The sequence below is a fragment of the Jaculus jaculus genome, chromosome 17 (assembly GCF_020740685.1).
Source record: "Jaculus jaculus isolate mJacJac1 chromosome 17, mJacJac1.mat.Y.cur, whole genome shotgun sequence".
Taxonomy (NCBI): Eukaryota; Metazoa; Chordata; class Mammalia; order Rodentia; family Dipodidae; genus Jaculus; species Jaculus jaculus.
Window position 1 is genome coordinate 62,452,857 of NC_059118.1, and position 19,841 is coordinate 62,472,697.

General features: G+C 51.8%; 1 protein-coding gene across 1 annotated transcript in view; it reads left to right on the forward strand.

Annotated features, from left to right (window-relative positions):
• Window positions 1-725: 725 nt before the first annotated feature.
• Txndc5 (thioredoxin domain containing 5) overlaps window positions 726-19,841 on the forward strand; it is a 33,542-nt gene continuing 14,426 nt past the window's right edge. The window contains exons 1-5 of the mRNA XM_045136373.1: window positions 726-769; window positions 1,394-1,966; window positions 10,215-10,364; window positions 11,472-11,577; window positions 19,745-19,841. Of these exons, the coding sequence (XP_044992308.1) occupies window positions 726-769; window positions 1,394-1,966; window positions 10,215-10,364; window positions 11,472-11,577; window positions 19,745-19,841 (970 nt within the window). The remainder of the gene's footprint in view (window positions 770-1,393; window positions 1,967-10,214; window positions 10,365-11,471; window positions 11,578-19,744) is intronic.

Below are 19,841 nucleotides of genomic sequence, written 5' to 3' on the forward strand. Positions count from 1 at the left end.
CTCCAGGAATAACCGCTCAAGTGCGTAGGAGTGAAGATGATCAGGGAGCAGGCGCGGCTCCCTAATTCCGCTCCAGGGCCTGGGGCGGCCTGGGAGGTTGTACCGGGGCTGGACATGAAGTGCGCGCGCAGGAGCAAGCAGTAGGGCGGCCTATCTCAGGCGCTGGGTTCAGCGGGAGCAAGGCTGTCACTCAGTTTTGCAGTACTTCAAGGAGGATCCCTTCTTGTCACCTGGAGGCCTCTTCCATCTCCATCCCCTTCCACGCTTTAAAGGCCAGGCAGGAGGGCAAGAAGCTCCCTTGGAGAAGTGGTTTCATCACACCCCAGCCCTCACCATTCAGGTCTAGGCAAGAATATAACAAATTCAGGTGCAAAACCCACCCTCTTTTACCCAACTTCCTACACTCTGCTGACCGCGGCTTGCTTGCTTTTAAATATTTTTTAAAGGATCTACTCCTCTCACCTTTTTGCCTCCTGCCCCTATTCCACCGAGGGCCCTCCTTCATAGATTTATTGGTATTTACTGTGGGGTCATAGAGGCCTCAGTCTGTGTGTGGGGGCAGGGAGCCGTGTCTCAGGATATTCCTACCTACCCTGGGCAATGTTCACCTGTGGCAGGTGTCTTGGCGGCCTGATTTAGTGCTGCGCTCTCTGTAGCCTCTGGAATTCTGTTTTGATGAGTTTTGAGTGACCCCAGTGCCTGTCCCCATCTCTCTGAAGGCGGTTATGGGGCTAGCAGTGACAGAGCGATGTCTCCTGAGTCCTGGCAGGTGAGTGGGGGGGATAGCACTGGTGGTCGACAATCGGTTGTCTTTTCTTGTCACACTGATGGATTTCCCAGTATTCTCTGCCGTCTGGTCTTGGGCTCCCAGTGTTACTTACTACCTGGGCCTTTGACTTGGAATCTGTGCCAGGACAGTCCTAATCCTTTTTAAAAAAGTTTTATTGGGCTGGAGAGATGGCTTAGCGTTTAAGCGTTTGCCTGTGAAGCCTAAGGACTCCAGTTTGAGCCTTGATTCCCCAGGACCCACGTTAGCCAGATGCAAAAGGGGGTGAATGTGTCTGGAGTTCGTTTGCAGTGGGTGGAAGCCCTGGCGCGCCCATTCTCTCTCTCTATGTGCCTCTTTCTGTCATTTTCAAATAAATAAATAAACAAAAAATTAAAAATGCTTTATTTATGTGTGTGGGGGCGGGGAAGGGAGAAAAAAAACACGAGGGGCACCTGGGTCTCTTTTTGCCAGTGCATATGAACTCCACACAGGCGTGCACGCCACTTTGTGCAGCAGGCCTCATGTAGGTATTGGGGAATCGAACTCGGGCTAGAAGGCTTTAGAAGCAAGCGCCTGGCCATCTCCCCATCACTGACAGCAGCTCTTTTTTAAATCTTGGTCTAGGAGTCTGGAGTCTCTGCGTGCGCCTGGATTAACGAGGTTGGCACTGTCCAGTAGTGGCTCTCCTGCGGGAGGGGGTGGGGTGCTCTTCGTGCCGGCGACCTCGCTCAGGGACAGCACACGAAGGGCTTTGGGGGGGGGGGGAAGAGAAGCCCGGCCGGGGGCGGCGCCGGAGGTCACGCTGGGAGAGCCCGGGACACCGCCGGCTGCCAGCAGGGCGCCGGGGCGCGCGCGCGCGCGGGGCGAGGCGGGGCGATCCGGGGGCGGGGCGCGGCGGGGGCGGGCCGGGGGCGGCGCGGCGTCGGGGACCCGTGGCGGCGGCGAGATCGCGCCAGCCCCGCCGCGATGCCCCCCGCGCCTAGGACGCCTCCTCCCGCCGCGGCCCGGGCTGCGGGCCCTGGCCGCGCTGCTGCTGCTGCTGGGCGCCGGCGGGGCGCGCAGGGGCGTCCGCGCGCAGGAGCCGGCGGCCGGCGGCGGGGACGGGCCGGACCCGCACGCCAAGCACCTGTACACCGGCGACATGTTCGCGCACGGGATCCGGAGCGCCGCGCACTTCGTCATGTTCTTCGCGCCCTGGTGAGTGGCCGCGCCGCGCTCCGCCCCACCTCCCCCGCGGGCTCGGGGCTGCGATGGGCACGGGCACCGCGCGGCGGGGGGCGGTGTGGGCACCGGGCTCCCGCCGCTGACGTGGCGCTGGCCGCCGGGCCGCGCGGCAGGCGGGAGAGGGCGGTCCCCGGGAAGCGCGGCGGAAGGCCGCCCCGCCCCCGCTCTCATCCCGGATGCCAGGGGAGGGTCCGGCCGGCTCGCCGCCCACCCACCCGTCCGCGCCGCTGCGGCCCGCGCACCGCCCGGCTGGTCCCCTCGTCCGGCGCCCCAAACTTCCTGTGCGCGCCGGACGCGGCCTGGGCGCGCAGGCCACGTGCCCTCGCCGGGAGGGGCCTGCCTGCTGGCCCGGCCGGGACCCCAGGTGGAGGCCCAGCCTTTCGGAGAAGGTGGGAGCGCAAAATGAAAACTTCATCGAGCGGTCCTGCTCGTATTTTGAGGGTTGCACGAGGACGCCCAGGCCCTGCCACCTGGGGAAGCCCGGGATGTTGCCGGTGCTGGGGGATTCACCCCCCCCCCCCACCGCTGCCGTGTGAAGTGGACGTGAGCTGTGCTTTCCTAACTTCAGGCTGCCCTCGGTCACTTTCTGCTGTGCCAGGGCCCAGTCATTTGGGACGTGTGAGATAAAGACAGCATTCCCAGAAGTCATACCTCGGTTGGTTCTCTGGGGTGCACCCAGCTGCTACCCCCAGAGAACCACGTCCTGAATTAGCCTGGACACAGCCTGTGCGTGGTCGTCTGCTGGGGCCAAGATGCCCCTGAGCAAGAGAAGTTCTCCTGGGCCAGGCCAGACAGCCAGCACTTAGGGCACAAGGCAATTTGAGATGTGGCCATGTGCAGGCGCTGGTGACGGCACACCTTGGAAGAAGAGAGAAAATGTGCTCAGGAAATAGTCTTATTCAGTAATTGTGCCTTTCGAAGTGGGAGAGATGGGATCCTTTTAATCCCATAGTGGCGTCTTACGGTATTTCAGCTCTTTTGGGGCTCAGTTTGGGTGTCACCCATTATCTCTTCAACAGTGCACGGATGGCATACATTAAGTAACCAAAAGCAGCGGAGTTGAATTTGGAGACCTGGTGGTGTGAGAACAAACACTGGGACATAAAACAGCCAGTTAGCGTCAGCAGCTGCTCTGTGTGGGAGCGTTCTGAGAGTCGCATTAAACTGAACACTACCTTGGGAGGCCGCTGGAGCCCGGTTCAGTGGAATAAACCTACGGGCCTCTTCATTTTAAGTTTTAAAACTTACTTATTTGCGGGGAGGGGGAGTAGGCACACCAGGGCCTCCAGTCACTGCAGATGAACCCCACATGCATGCCACCATGTGCATCTGACTGTGTGGGTTCTGAGGAATTGAACCTCGGCCCTCAGCCTTCCTCGGTAAGCGCCTTAGCCGCTAAGCCCTCTCTCCAGCCCTCTTCATTTTTAAAGAAAATTTCACATGTAAGTCCTCTGCAGTGCTAATGGAGTCTTAAAATTGTAATCTCTGTGGTAAATACAGCTAGTTCGTAGGACCGTATGGCCAGGATCCTAGGTACTAGGTAAATTCCCTTTTCACTTACATGGCTTGTAGATATTTCCAAAGATACTCCCCAGGAGAGATCAACTTCTAATTATTTGCTTCTTAGTGGTCTGCTAAAAATATTAGAGATATGTGGTTTCCCACTATGGTCTTTCAAAGATTTTTTTTTTTTTTTTTTTTTGAAGGGAGGTTGAGATAAGGTTTCATTAGCAGCCCAGGCTGGCCTTGAACTCATGAGCCCCTTACCTCACATTCTAGAGTGCTGGTATTTGCATGTCAGGCTTTAGAGAGCAAGTTGTTGGAGCTCCGAGCACATTGGGTTTCCTCCCTCCTTTTTTCCCCCCCAGTCTCAGTGGCTGGAATATCCGGAGGCAAGGACACCATGTAATAATGACATTGATCTGAGTGTCTGTTCTGAGCTTGGTGGCCGCAGGGTTGCCCTCCTACTGCCCATTTGGGTCACAGATTGTCTGCGGCCCGTTTGTGGGTCACACTGAACCTGGGGACTGTGAGGTCAAGATCAGACCCTGGGGCCTTTGCTCTGCTGCTTGACCACAGCCACTTTCTGAACACAGCTGGCGGTCTCAGGTACTCTAACTGCAATGGTCCCAAACCAGAAGTGCCAGCAGACGGACGGCTGGCGCCTGTGGACTCATCGCTGCTCCTGGGTGGGTGGGAGAGAGTTTGTTGATGGCCCTGCGTGGTCAGTTTAATGTGATGTCCAGGGAAATGTTAGGTTAGGTCCTGAAGCACCTCTTGCCTCTGCAGCTGCACTCCAGATGCATGTGCCACTTTTGTGTCTGCCTTTACATGGGTTCTGGGGAATCATACCAGCAGGCTTTGCAAGCAAGCACCTTTAACTGCTGAACCATCTCCCCAGCCCTATCGTGGGCTAATTCTTTTTACTTTTTAATTTTTTGACAACCTCCATACATGTAGACAATATAGCATGATCAAAATTCCTTCCCACGAGCCTCCCCTTTTCCCTGTCCCCTGCACTGCCTCCACTGAATCCCTTCTTCTTTCCAATTAGTCTCTTCTATTTTGATGTCATCATATCTGCCCCTCGCCCCCGCCTCCATTATGCATCAGCCACTGTGAGGCCATGAATACCACGTGGAACCACCTTGTGTTTGGAAGACAATATTACAAAGCACTCTTCCTCTTCTTTGGCTCTTCTGTTCTTTCTGCCGCCTCTTCCACAATGGTCCCTGAGCTGTGGAGGGTGTGATAGAAATGTTTCAGTGCCGAACGCTCCACTGTCACTTCTCAGCACTGTGGTGAGTTTTGAGTCTCCCCAGTCGTCACCACCATCTGAAAAGAGAAGTGTCTCTAACCACTCGTGAGTGCAGCATTAGTATGTGGGCATAAATGCTGGTATTTATAGGGCAGCTTGGTGTGCATAATACATCAGTTTATCCAGACAACACCTAGGGCTTATGACCTCTCCAGCTGCAGGCTTTTGGTTAGGTTTAAAGTATCAGGCTTGAATTCCCTCAGGTCCAAAAAGAGCAGGTGGTTTCTCCCCGTAACAGACATGTCAATCACTGCACTAGTTGGTGCATCCTGCCTAGCTGGGGTCCTGCAGTCCAAGCATGTGTTGTCTTCTGCAGTAGGGTCTTACCATCTATGAACTAATTCTTTATCCTTATTTTTAACCAAGTCTTTTTAGAAATTATTTATTTATTTATTAGAGACAGAGGGAGAAGGGGGGGAATGGTCATACCATGGCCTCTAGCCATTGCAAATGAACTCCAGACACATGTGCTTCCATGTGCATCAGGCTTACATGGGACCTGGAGAATTGAACCTGGGTCCTTAGGCTTCTCAGGCAAATGCATTAACCTCTAAGCCATCTCTCCAGCCCCCAAGTCTTGTTTTTGAAACAAACATACAAAAAAAAAAAACAACAACAAAAAACCAGCAACAACACAACAAAAAACACTGTGAAGAATGCAGAGGACAAGTAAAGTACGAAATGAGCATGCCGATCAAGTTCCCTCAGCAAGATCTGCCCTTGAAAAGCCCATACAAAAGTGTTCTGGAGAAAGCTACCCCACAGTCACTGTGTAAACCCCTTACGGGAGTGTTCTGGGGGAGGTCACCCACAGTCACTGTGTAAACCCCTTACGGGAGTGTTCTGGGGGAGGTCACCCACAGTCACTGTGTAAACCCCTTACGGGAGTGTTCTGGGGGAGGTCACCCACAGTCACTGTGTAAACCCCTTACGGGAGTGTTCTAGGGAGGTCACCCCACAGTGACTGTGTAAACCCCTTACAGGAATGTTCTAGGGAGGTCACCCCACAGTCACTGTGTAAACCCCTTATGGGAGTGTTCTGGGGGAGGTCACCCCACAGTCACTGTGTAAACCCCTTACGGGAGTGTTCTGGGGGAGGTCACCCACAGTCACTGTGTAAACCCCTTACAGGAATGTTCTAGGGAGGTCACCCCACAGTCACTGTGTAAACCCCTTACAGGAGTGTTCTAGGGAGGTCACCCCACAGTCACTGTGTAAACCCCTTACGGGAGTGTTCTGGGGGAGGTCACCCACAGTCACTGTGTCAACCCCTTACGGGAGTGTTCTGGGGGAGGTCACCCACAGTCACTGTGTAAACCCCTTACGGGAGTGTTCTAGGGAGGTCACCCCACAGTGACTGTGTAAACCCCTTACAGGAATGTTCTAGGGAGGTCACCCCACAGTCACTGTGTAAACCCCTTATGGGAGTGTTCTGGGGGAGGTCACCCCACAGTCACTGTGTAAACCCCTTACGGGAGTGTTCTGGGGGAGGTCACCCCACAGTCACTGTGTAAACCCCTTACAGGAATGTTCTAGGGAGGTCACCCCACAGTCACTGTGTAAACCCCTTACGGGAGTGTTCTGGGGGAGGTCACCCACAGTCACTGTGTAAACCCCTTACGGGAGTGTTCTAGGGAGGTCACCCCACAGTGACTGTGTAAACCCCTTACAGGAATGTTCTAGGGAGGTCACCCCACAGTCACTGTGTAAACCCCTTACGGGAGTGTTCTGGGGGAGGTCACCCACAGTCACTGTGTAAACCCCTTACAGGAATGTTCTAGGGAGGTCACCCCACAGTCACTGTGTAAACCCCTTACGGGAGTGTTCTGGGGGAGGTCACCCACAGTCACTGTGTAAACCCCTTACGGGAGTGTTCTAGGGAGGTCACCCCACAGTGACTGTGTAAACCCCTTACAGGAATGTTCTAGGGAGGTCACCCCACAGTCACTGTGTAAACCCCTTACGGGAGTGTTCTGGGGGAGGTCACCCCACAGTCACTGTGTAAACCCCTTACAGGAATGTTCTAGGGAGGTCACCCCACAGTCACTGTGTAAACCCCTTACGGGAGTGTTCTGGGGGAGGTCACCCACAGTCACTGTGTAAACCCCTTACGGGAGTGTTCTGGGGGAGGTCACCCCACAGTCACTGTGTAAACCCCTTATGGGAGTGTTCTAGGGAGGTCACCCACAGTCACTGTGTAAACCCCTTACGGGAGTGTTCTAGGGAGGTCACCCCACAGTGACTGTGTAAACCCCTTACAGGAATGTTCTAGGGAGGTCACCCCACAGTCACTGTGTAAACCCCTTACGGGAGTGTTCTGGGGGAGGTCACCCACAGTCACTGTGTAAACCCCTTACAGGAGTGTTCTGGGGAGGTCACCCACAGTCACTGTGTAAACCCCTTACGGGAGTGTTCTAGGGAGGTCACCCCACAGTGACTGTGTAAACCCCTTACAGGAATGTTCTAGGGAGGTCACCCCACAGTCACTGTGTAAACCCCTTACGGGAGTGTTCTGGGGGAGGTCACCCCACAGTGACTGTGTAAACCCCTTACAGGAATGTTCTAGGGAGGTCACCCCACAGTCACTGTGTAAACCCCTTATGGGAGTGTTCTGGGGGAGGTCACCCCACAGTCACTGTGTAAACCCCTTACGGGAGTGTTCTGGGGGAGGTCACCCCACAGTCACTGTGTAAACCCCTTACGGGAGTGTTCTAGGGAGGTCACCCCACAGTCACTGTGTAAACCCCTTACGGGAGTGTTCTGGGGGAGGTCACCCACAGTCACTGTGTAAACCCCTTACGGGAGTGTTCTGGGGGAGGTCACCCCACAGTCACTGTGTAAACCCCTTATGGGAGTGTTCTAGGGAGGTCACCCACAGTCACTGTGTAAACCCCTTACGGGAGTGTTCTAGGGAGGTCACCCCACAGTGACTGTGTAAACCCCTTACAGGAATGTTCTAGGGAGGTCACCCCACAGTCACTGTGTAAACCCCTTACGGGAGTGTTCTGGGGGAGGTCACCCACAGTCACTGTGTAAACCCGTTACCGGAGTGTTCTGGGGGAGGTCACCCCATCAGCCCTCACGGTTAGGTTGTTCTCCAGCACTAGCGTGGATCAAGGCTTTGGTTACACACTGGATGCAGGGCTCCTGTCATGACAGGCAGCGTGCTGGAACCAGTGCTGATTGAGAAGCAGTCTCCATCTCCCATTGTACTCTTAAGGGCCTTCGGGACTTGGCTTTTCCCCCTCATTATCCTTCCTCTCACACGTACCACCTTGCCAACTCCTACTTTGTTGAATCCATATCCGCACATGCTATTCCACAGTGTGGGGTTTTGTGACATTCACTCAGCTAGGAAATTGCTGGCCACTCACTTGGTTGGTACAGACCAAGTATGTGTGAGGTGCTTGGGATCCAGTCGTGGAAAAGACGTTTGCTTTCTTGGCACTTGCACCAACTGTTTCTAGAAGGAACCTGGGTTTTCCCTCCCACCGATCTTCCAGAAAGGCGTGGTACTGTATTGGAGGCTCCTCTGAGGCGGGTGCTCAGCGCTGCTGGGCAGGCACGTGTCGTGTGGAAGCCGCCTGTCCCGTGCTCCCTCCTGCTGTGCCGGTCATCTGTCAGAAAAGAGCCGGACATCAGAATTCTGAACTATTTTGAGGAAAAACTCACAATTTTGAGCGCCTAGGCCTCTTGTCAGTGAGCGTGTTTAAAAATTTATTTATTTGAGCTGGGCGTGGTGGCACACGCCTTCAGTCCCAGCGCTTGGGAGGCAGAGGTAGGAGGATTGCCATGAGTTCAAGGCCACCCTGCAGTACATAGTGAATTCCAGGTTAGCCTGAGTTAGAGTGAGACCCTACCTTGGAAAACAAAAAAAACCCCAACAAAACAAACAAACAAACAAAATATATATATATTTGAGAGAGAGAGGAGAGGGGGAGAGAGAGAGGGGAGTTGCTGCCAGCCACTGCAAACGAACTCCAGATGCATGTGCCCCCTTAGGCATCTGGCTTACATGGGTCCTGGGGAATCGAACCTGGTTCCTTTGGCTTTGCAGATAAGCACAGTAATCACTAAGCCACGTATCCAGCCCAGAGTGAGCATTTTTAATGTAAGGATCGCTTCAGCAGACAGTGTAGCAAGTGGTTACATTGTGTATATTGCTCAGTAGATAAACGGAACTAAAAAGCCAGGTGGCATAATGTTAAATGATTGTACTCAAAGCTTGTAAAACTACGGTTTCCAGTGTCACTCATTTGGGATTTGAATATGGGACAGGGCCAGCTGAGGCCGCAGGGTGACAGCTGTGTCGTGCTGTCTAGTGATGAGAAAGGTGTTGGTGCCGCACTGGAGTGCGGAGAAGCCGAGGTCCCGCGGCCTTACTTTAAATGAGGTCTGGCTTAAAGACAGTTACGTAAAACTAAGTACATGGCGAATGTCGGACATTTGATTATATCAACTCTAGGTGTTTGAGTTGTTAAAAACTTTTATTTTGTTATTTTTAAATTTTTATTTATCTATTTGACAGAGAAAGAGGGGGAGAGAGAGAATGGGCACGCCATGGCCTCCAGCCACTGCAGACGAACTCCAGATGTGTGTGCCCCCCACCCCCTTGTGCATCTGGCTAACATGGGGAATTGAACCGGGGTCCTTTGGCTTTGCAGGCAAACGCCCTAACCACCAAGAAATACTTCAGCCCAAAACTTTTTTATTTTTAAGTTAAAACATTTCATCTGAAACAGGGTCTCACTCTAGCCTAGGCTGGCCACAAACTCACAGCAGTTCTATGTCAGCCTCCCGCTTGCTGGGATTAAAAGCATGCAACAATGGCCAGCTACAAACTCCTTTTTGAAATATCAGTTTTTTAAGCTTCTGCTTGGTGAAGCTAGTCGGTGTGATCTTCCAGCTGCCTTGTGTGGTGACATAGTAGAGGAGACCTGTTAGAATAAAGGAGTTATTGTGGGGCAGTTACCATCAGTGCTGAGCTGCTGCTTAAGAGGGAGAGCGGAGGGCATTTTCAGAGCAGGAGGAGGCGAGGATGGGCACCCAACAGCCGGGAGCCAGGGATGGCTTTTTGGAGGAAGTGACCAGCAGACTAACCCTCAAGGGCAGTTGAGGGAGGAAGCACTGGAGTGTGTTCTGAGCCCCAGGGGCAAGCCCAGCACCCTTTCCAGGAAACTGTAAACTGTGGGACTCAGGACCCCTGGGAGGGAAGGAGGCAGACTCTGGCATAGAAGCCAAATGGAAGACCCGGGACTGCCCTGCTGAATTGTGGTTTAATGCTGAGCATGTGAGAAATGAGCTGTCTGCTGCAGAGCGAAGAAAGGGCGGAGGGGGCTGAGGTTGGGGCTGCCCCCCCGCCCCCCCCCCCCCGTCCTGCCTCTCAGTCTGGCCTCGGCGCAGGTGTGGACACTGCCAGCGGCTGCAGGCGACGTGGAATGACCTGGGAGACAAGTACAACAGCATGGAGCATGCCAAGGTCTACGTGGCCAAGGTGGACTGCACAGCCGACTCGGACGTGTGCTCCGCGCAGGGCGTGCGAGGGTACCCCACGTAAGTAGGCAGAAAGCACGTGTGGGGGTTTCCACATCTGCGCGTCTGCTGCCTGGGGTGTAGCGAAGCCCGCGGTGAACTTTTGGTGACTTGCTGTGTGGACCTGGGCCATGAGCAGCTGCTGAATGCAAACGGCTGGTCCTGCCGTGCGGGCAAGATCGCAGTGACACTGTCTGCTGCAGATGCCTTTGTACTTGGTTTGGAGAAACAGCACTAATTAACTAGTGTTGGGTTTTTCTGATGGTGGGAAAATCGGTGTACAGGACAGTAGTAAAGTCTGCTGGGATCCCCACGCCCAGGGCTGTTCACCAACACGTTCAGTGCAGCCTGCCCTGACTTCTTCACCACTTCTGGTTCTAACTCTCCCTCCCTCTCTTTCTCCCCTCCCTTCACCTCTTTCCTCCTTTGCCCTCTTCCCTTTCCTTCCCCCTTCTTTGCCTTTTCCTTCTTTCTCTTCTTCCCTCTCTTCACTTCCTCTCTCATATCCAAGTAGTAACCAGGCCGGCCCTGCTGGCATCTGAGATCAGACGAGATCGAGCACGCTCAGGGTGGTATGGCCATAGACTCCCTTCCTCTCCGTGTGTCCTTCCCTTCCCTTCCTCTCTTCCCCTGTCTTTCCTTCTCTTCTCTCTCCGTCTCCCCTTCCTTCCCTCCCTCCTTCTTTCTCTTTCTTCTTCCTCCCTCCTTACTAAGCATCTTTCTAAAGTTCTACCCCAAGCAACCAGCATGAGAGCTGTTTCTGTTGGAAGAAGGGTCACAAACTGATACACAGAAGTTCTGGCAAACAATGCTACTTACTTCCCAAATAGTTAGGAGTGTTTGTGGATTTACATGGCAAATTGTTACTGGATAAGTGTTCCCAAAAGCCCTTGTCGGGAGGTTGTAGGACCTTCAGGATCCTGGTCGCCATTGAAGCCCTTGTCTCTTCTTGTTCCATGTCGGGTGTGGGGAAGGTGATCGCTGTACCAGGCGCTCACCGTCTTTATGTTCTGTCTTGCCCCAAAGGCGGGGTCTGAGCAGTCTGCAGATGGAAAGATGGCTCCAAAACTAGGAGCCAAATTAAACTGTTTCTCTTTTGCCCCAACTAATCGGTTGTTGTGCCTTCAGCCTGAAGTTTTTTAAGCCTGGCCAAGAAGCAGTGAAGTACCAGGGTCCTCGGGACTTCCAGACACTGGAAACCTGGATGCTGCAGGCACTGAATGAGGAGCCGGCGGTGAGCATCTGTCCTGCCTCCTCTTCCTACTTCGCCTCTTTCTCCTTCCTGCAGGGGGGAGGGAGGGGGGAGAGGACAGGAGCAGAGCAGAGGTCACACTGATTGGCTAGTGATTAAAATTTGCACATGGGGGGAGAATATAGCAGCATCATGCGTGTTTTCACTTAAACTGGGTGAGTGGCCAAAGGGAACCATTATTCTTTTTTTTTTTTTTTGGTAATAATTTTATTTATTTACAAGCAGAGAGAGAGAGAGAAAGAGAGAATATGGGCATGCCAGGGCCTCCAGCCAGTGCAAACGAACTCTAGATGCCTGTGCCCCTTTGTGCATCTGGCTTTACATGCATGCTGGGGAATTGGACCCAGGTAATTAGGCTTTACAGGCAAATGTCTTAACCACTGAGCAATCCCTCCAGCCCCAGAACCATTATTCTTGATGAAAGCTAAAGCTTGAAGGCCCGTGGTACCACCGCTTGGCTCTTGGGCAGGGTATGTGCCCTGGAAAGAGGCAGCCGTCGGTCTCTGATGCACTGCTTGGAGTGGGTGAGCCATCGGCTGATGGTCGTGGCCTGAGGCTCGTTCTTTGACAAGTCCCCACGGCTTGTCCAGTGTCCTAAGAGAGGGCTCCAGTTACCATTTCACTTCCTTATGACTTGCCTTTCCTTTTTCCAGCTGTGTAGCCCAGGCTGGCCTTGACCTCAGGATCCTCCTGCCCAGGCCTCCTGTGAGCCAGTGAACGGGCGTGCACCACCACACTTGTTTCTGGGAGCTCCTCTCCGGGTTCCCTGGACTCATCTTCCGCTGGCTTAGCTTTCCCTTCTATAAATGTCCTGCTACGTGCTGCCTTTCCAGTAGGCTAACAGAACGTTTACACTCTGTTCTGGTCTCACATCCCATTGCCATAGGTGTGTTGGGTCACCGACGTGTGTTCCACACTTTGTATCTGGCTGTTAGGTGGGTGCCGGGAAGGATCCAGCTCAGGTTGGCAGGCTTGCAAGCAAGGGTCAGGCTTTTAGCGTCACTGTTCTTTGTAGTTTAAATAAGAGTAATTTTTTTCTTTGACGCAGGGGTCTCACTTGAGCCCAGCTGACCTGAAACTCGCTCTGTAGCACATAAGCTGATAGCAGTGAATAACACCGATGGGCTCTGAACCTGCAGAAGTCCTCACAAGAGCCAGGGCTCCGGGCATGAGCCACCATGCCTGGCCAGCAGTAACTTGTCACTTCCAGCATGCTTCCCTGACAGTCTCACTGACCCTGGAGCCACCCTCCTGTCTCTGCCCTCACTGCTGAGGTTAAAGGCATGTGCTGCCAGGTCCAGCGTTTTCACGTGGGTACTAAGGATCAAACTTAGATCCCCCTGTTTGATCAGCAAGTGCTCTTACCCACTGAGCCATCTCCCTAGCCCACTTAAAATGCTTTTTAAAAAAATACATTAAAGCCAGGCATGGTGGTGCACACTCTTAATCCCAGCACTTTGGAGGCACAGGTAGGAAGGTTGCTGTGAGTTTGAGGCCAGCCTGAGACTACACAGTCTAGGTCAGCTTGGGCTTGAGTGAGACCCTACCTTGAAAATTATACATATGCTTATATATGTAACTATGCTAATTGTTAGGTGAAAGAGAGTGAGTATGGGTGCACCAAAGCCTCTAGCCACTACAAACTCCTCTCCTTGGGCGTGCACCCGACATCGTGTACAGCTTGGGTCTCAGCTCCTGGATTTGCTGAGGATGGCTTGTCATACCCTTACTAAATGACATTAGTGTCTTCCCGTGTCACCCTGTGTTGTGGTTTGATTCAGGTGTCCTCCACAAACTTAGGTATTCTGAATGCTAAGTTCCCAGCTGATGGAAATTTTGGAATTAATGTCTCCTGGAGAGAGTGTATTGTTGGGGGCGGGCTAATGGGTGTTATAGTCAGTTTTCCTCTTGCCAGTGTGTGGCACACTCTCCTGTTGCTATTGTCCTCCTTATGTTGGCCGGGGGGTGATGTCCACCCTCTGCTCATGCCATCGTTTTCCCCTGCCATCGTGGAGATTTCCCTTGATCCTGTAAGCCAAAATGAACCTTTTTCCCAGAAGCTACTCTTGGTTGGGGTGATTTCTACCAGCAATGTGAACCTGACTGCAACAGTAAAGTGGTACCAGGAGTGGGGTTGCTGTTAGAAACCTGACTGTGTGGCTTTGGCCTTTTGGAGTTGATTTTCAAGAGGAACATGGAAGGATTTGAACCTTAGCCTAAGAGATGCCTTGCAGTGCTCTAAGTACAGCTTGATGGACTATTCTGGCCAGAGTTGAAAGACCTGAATGCAGTAAGAACGATGGACTGTGAGTAGCCTAGCTGGAGGGGCAGAATTAGAAGTCCAGAGACTTGCTGCTGGTTAGAGTTATCAGACTGGGAGACTTGTCACTAACTAGAGTTGTTGGACTTGGAGCTGCAGAGTTTGATATTTGCCCTGTTTAAATCATGTATTTCTTGAGTATTTCTTTGCTATGCCCAATGCCATCGATTGCAGTATGAATGTTTATTCTGTGCCATTATGTGTTTTTTGAGGTTATTTTTTGGTATTATGGCTCAGTTAAAAGACCTTGGATTATGGGGATGTTTGAACATCACTGGAATTGAGAAAAACTATGGGGACTTTTAAAGTTGGACTGAGTGTGTTGTATTTTACATCATGTATGGATATCAGTTTATGGGGGCCAGGGGTAGGTGGTTTGATTCAGGTGTCCCCCATAAACTTAGGTGTTCTGAATGCTAGCTTCCCAGCTGATGGAAATTTTGGAAGTAACGCCTCCTGGAGGGAGTGTGTTGCTGGTGGCGGGCTTATGGGTATGATAGCCAGCTTCCCCTTGCCAGTGTGTGGCACACTCAGCTGTTGCTATTGTGCACCTTATGTTGGCCAGGGGGTGATGGCCACCCTCTGCTCATGCCATAGTTTTCCCCTGCCATCGTGGAGCTTCCCCCTGAGCCTGTAAGCCAAGATAAACTCTTTTCCCAGAATCTGCTCTTGGTTGGGTGATTTCTGCCAGCAATGAACAGTGAACCTGACTGCAGCACCCTGTGTGAGTGATACTGTCTGGGGACTGTCAGAATGTTGCTAAGCAAAGCACGACCCCCCCCCCCTCCACCGCCTGGCCGATGTCGGGAGTCGCCATCACAGCCGCACGCCGTTCCTTAGTGTCCGCTGCGTGTGGTGCTTTCTGGCGAGGCTGAGCGCCGAGGCCCACGGGAGCTGTGGGGGTGGGGAGGGCATTGGTGGCTCACAGTGCTGTGTGGGTGGGACCGGAGCAGTGACCAGTAAGCAGGACTGAGCCTCAGCAGGCTGCCGGGACCCCTGTCGTGTGCAAGTAATGGCCACTACTCTTTTGTCAGGGAGGTGTGTACTGATGGCAGAGTGACCTGTGGCCTCATGTGGTCCAGCAGGTTTGCACCTCTGCCTCTCCCGTTGTCATGTCTGCCCTGTTCTGTAGATGTCACGGGTCTTCAGAAACGCACCTCCTTCGTTAGCGCGTCTGCCCCTCGCCTTGCCAGCCGGGGGCTGAAGAGAATGGCCGGGGTGCAGAGTCTGAGCTGACCGCAGACCGCCCTAGCCACGCGCCTCCGTGCGTGCGCACGCCTGTGCTGGGAAGGCAGGTGGAGCTTTCACAGCAATGAGATCATCACACCGCTCCTCTCTGAAGTCGCTCTTCTGGGGAAGGGCATGAGCATTAGCTGCAGGAGAAAAGCTGTCAAGAGGACTTGACGGCCTCCGGGAACATTTTAAAGTCGACTGTGCGCGAAGTCTGTCTTTCAGATTCTCCAGGCTTTCTTCGGCAGCTGCCAGGCTGTGGCAGGAAGCCTGCTCCCTGTGGCCCTTCCTCGGGAAACGCAGGCCGTGCGGGAAGTGGGTCAGCCTGGCTCGGCACCACGTCCGGAGTCCCTCCCGATGGAGAGGCATGGCTGCATGAGGTCCACCCCTCGCCACCCCAGAACCAGTCACCGCATCATGTTGGTCTTTGAGCAGTAGTGATCTCACATAGTTACCAAAAAGAATGGCAGTGACAGTGTATCGTGGAAAACTTCCAATATGCACACTTTCACTTTTTCAGGCATGGGTTTCAAACCTGGCTTTGAACACACAAGGCAGACACCCCGTGCATGAGCGCTGTCTCCAGCCACCAGTATGCAGACTTTATGTGGGCTGAATGTAAATTGATTCTCCTCTCAAATGCTTGGGTGTAAAACGTTTGAGATCATTTTGTATTTTGGGATATTTACATATAAATAATGAGATGCCTTCGGGATGGGGCTTAACCCTAAACATAAAATTCATTTGTGTTTCATAAGTTTGTTACATACATCTTATGCATAGCTCGGAGGTAATTTTGTGCAATATTTTTAGCGTGCCTGCTTTTTGACCTCAGCCTGTTACAAGGAGTCAAGTATGTGGAGTTTCCCACTCTGGCTTCTGTTTGGACTCAGAATGTTTCAGACTTGGGAGGGTTTTTGATGAGAGCTATAGAACTTGTACTGAAGTTCTTTTCAGTTTGAACTTAGCTTTTTTGTCCATGCCAGGGGTTAACCTGGGCTTTGAACTGACAAGCATGTGGTGTACCACTGAACTATTCATCCCTCAAATTTATTTTTTAAGGGAAAACTTTTAAAAAGTTCCTTCATCTATTTAACAGCCATATAACTTCATATGTACAATTTATATATTCATGGAGAATAAATTTAGACTTTTCTTTTTTCAGTCTAAACTGGCTTTCAGGTCACTATGCAGCAGAGGCTGGTCTTGAACTTCTGATCCTTCTGCCTCCACTTCCTAAGTGCTGAGATTAATGCACATGCACCATCACACCCAGCTAGGTCCCCCCCCCCCCATTAGTGTTTTAGTGATATTGAAGTCAAAGACAAGAAAATCTACCATCATTTGCATTCTGCCTCAATTTTTATATTTGCTTCTCTGTTTTTCCTTAGAGCATTACAGTAATTTCATGAATGATTTTGCACATCCTTTATGTTTACTATTATTGTTATGTGGATTTGTCATAATTTGGCTCTTCTATTAGTAGTCATGTAGTTTGCTTGGAATAAAGGAGCATGTTTATGCTTATAATGAACAACACCCCCCCTTTGATATTTCTAGAATACAGACAAGACATTAAAGCTATAAGCACAAAGAAAACTTTTCAAAGGCATGACCACTTTTCCTAGCTTTTGATGGAAATCTCCATACTGATTTCTTCAGAGTCAGGTCAGCATTCACCATCCCCAGCCATGAGACTGTCGGGTGATACACCATTCTGTTCCCATGGTAGTGGGGTTGCCCAGTGTTGCAGTCAGCTTCTTGTTGTTGGCAGAAAACACCCACCCAAAAAGAGCTTGTGGAAGGAAGGGTATATTTTGGCTTACAGACTCAAAGGGAAGCTCCATGATGGCAGGGGAAAGTGGTGGCATGAGCAGAGGGTGGCATCACCTCCTGGCCCACATCAGGTGGACAATAGCACCAGGACACTGTGCCAAACACTGGCAAGAGGAAGCTGGTGATAACACTCATGAGCCGCCCCAACAACGCCCACCCACTAGAGACTCCAGTTCCCAGGTTGCCATCTGCTGGGGACTTCGCATTCAGAACACATGAGTTTATGGGGGGCGCTGGTTCAAGCCACCATTCCCCATGTTGGCCGAGGAACGCTGCCATGAGAGGGTCCTGCAGGGGCCATAGGCAAACGTGGACTGCTGAAATGTATGTAGGTCCCGCTGGAGGAATGCCCCTGATCTGAACTGACCGCTGGCTTCACGTGCCTTCCGTGGTCATCCTCTTGTGTGGGTATTTAACCTGATGTTGTTGTGAGGCAGGGCCATGCCAGCCTTGAACTCCTGACCCTCCTGCCTTACCCTCCCAAGCTGCGATGATAGGTGTATGCCACCGTGGGTATGCCACCATGCCCAGCCAGCACTTGAATGTATTGACAAGCTAATGGCAGAAAGGATTTCATGTGTTTTCTGAATATAAATCCATGTGGCTTTGCACTGTTAGTTAGCACTTTAAAAACCTTTAGTGACTTGACCTAAACATTCTTTTTAGTTTCATGTTGAACTTGAACTGCTCAGTGAGAATTGAGTACTTATACCATGTGTCTGTAGCAAGAAAGGAATTCATGACAGTCACTTCTGGGGGCCTTGGTTATATATGTTCCTGACCTCAGAAACCCAAGGAACTCAGGGTTAGGGGTGCTGTAGTTCTGAGCATAGTTGGTGTCTTCTTGACCCTTGTTTCTGCTCTCGGTGGTCTGTGGCTCAGAAATGTTAAGTGGAGCATTCCAGAAACAATTCAAAAAATGTAAATATATTTTATTAGAATATATTATGAATTGTTGTACTTTATTTTTAGTTATTGCTAAGTTTACAAATTAAACTGTCCTAGGTTGTAGCCACAGGGCTCACTCTGTGACTTTAAGCAAGGGCTCTTGGAATGTATCACCAATAGTACAGATAAGGGTTGACCTGGCAGAAGCATTATTTATTATTATTATTATTTAATTAACTATATATAGGGTATGGATGCACCATTGCAAATGAACTTCAGACACATGTGCTACTTTGTGCATCTGGCCTAAAGTGGGTACTGGGGAATCAAACCCAGGCTAGCAAGCTTTGCAAGCAAGCACTTTTAACTGCTGAGCTGTCTCCCCAGCCCCAGAAGCATCTTCTAAGTGCTGCTCTGTCCTTTGCCTGTTTCTGCCCAACCTTGGTCATGCGAGTCTTCTTTTATCGGCGCAGTTACAAGGCCTGCTCCCCTGTTTGCTGCCTTCTCATTACCTGCTTTTATTTTCTTTTTATTACTTTAAAAATATTTATTTGGGGGGGGGGAGTGGAAGAGGAAGAGACAGAGAGAAGAATGGGCACACCAGGGCCTCTTGCTACTGCAAACAAATTCCAGGTGCATGCACCACCTTGTGCATCTGGCTTATGTGGGTCCTGGGGAATCAAACCTGGGTCCTTAGGCTTCACGGAAAACACCTTCACTGCTATACCATCTCTCCAGCCCCCTCACCTGCTTTTCTTTACTGTCCGTCTTTGGTGGTTTCTCCTACCCCTTGTGTGAACCGAGGGTGGTTTCTCCTACCCCTTGTGTGAACCGAGGGTGGTTTCTCCTACCCCTTGTGTGAACCGAGGGTTGCCAGCAGCCCTCACTATGTTGGTTTCACTTCTGCCGGTGTCCCTGGTTCTTCAGTTACTGCCCATCCAGAGCAGCCCATCGGGAACTTGAAAAAGTTTTTTTGTTTATTTTTATTTATTTATTTGAGAGCAACAGACAGAGAGAGAAAGAGGCAGAGAGAGAGAGAGAGAATGGGTGCGCCAGGGCCTCCAGCCACTTCAAACGAACTCCAGACACGTGCACCCCCTTGTGCATCTGGCTAACATGGGTTCTGGGGAATCGAACCTTGAACCGGGGTCCTTAGGCTTCACAGGCAAGTGCTTAACCACTAAGCCATTTCTCCAGCCCCCATCGGGAACTTTTAAAGTAGATATTAACTTAGGCCGGGCATGGTGGCGCACACCTTTAATCCTGGCACTCAGGAGGCAGAGGTAGGAGGATCGCCGTGAGTTTGAGTCCACCCTGAGACTACATAGTGAAGTCCAGGTCAGCCTGAGCTGGACTAAGCCCCTACCTCAAAAAACAAAAACAACTCCCTATATATTTGTAAAACAGCGGGGTGGGGGATGAGAATGGATCGGGGCCTCCTGCTGTAAACAAACTCCGGATGCATGCTCCACTTTGTGCATCTGGCTTTATGTGGGTACTGGGGAATCAAACCCACGCTGTCAAGCATTGCAAGCAAGTGCCTTAACTGCTGAGCTGCCATGTCTGCAGCACCAGTGCCCCCCACCTTGGGAACTTAGCTCTTTTTGCTGTTGGAATCTCAGATTACATTCCCCCAAAGAGGACAGGGTTTGGGGTGGGGTCTGCCATCATCAGCTGCCTTAGTTTTATAAGGCAGTACTAGCCAGGGGCCCCGGGCTGAAGCACCCAGAGTATGTGACAATGATAGTTCCCATGCTGACTTCCCTGGCCCAGTAGCATTGCTCACAGATATGTGGTGGACAGGTGAGGGTGGCCTCTGGACAGAGATAGGCCACCTCCAAGACCAGCCTGTTGACTGTTGTCTCTTCCTGTTAGACACCAGAGCCAGAGACAGAACCCCCCAGAGCTCCCGAACTCAAGCAGGGCCTGTATGAGCTCTCAGCCACCAACTTCGAGCTGCATGTCTCACAAG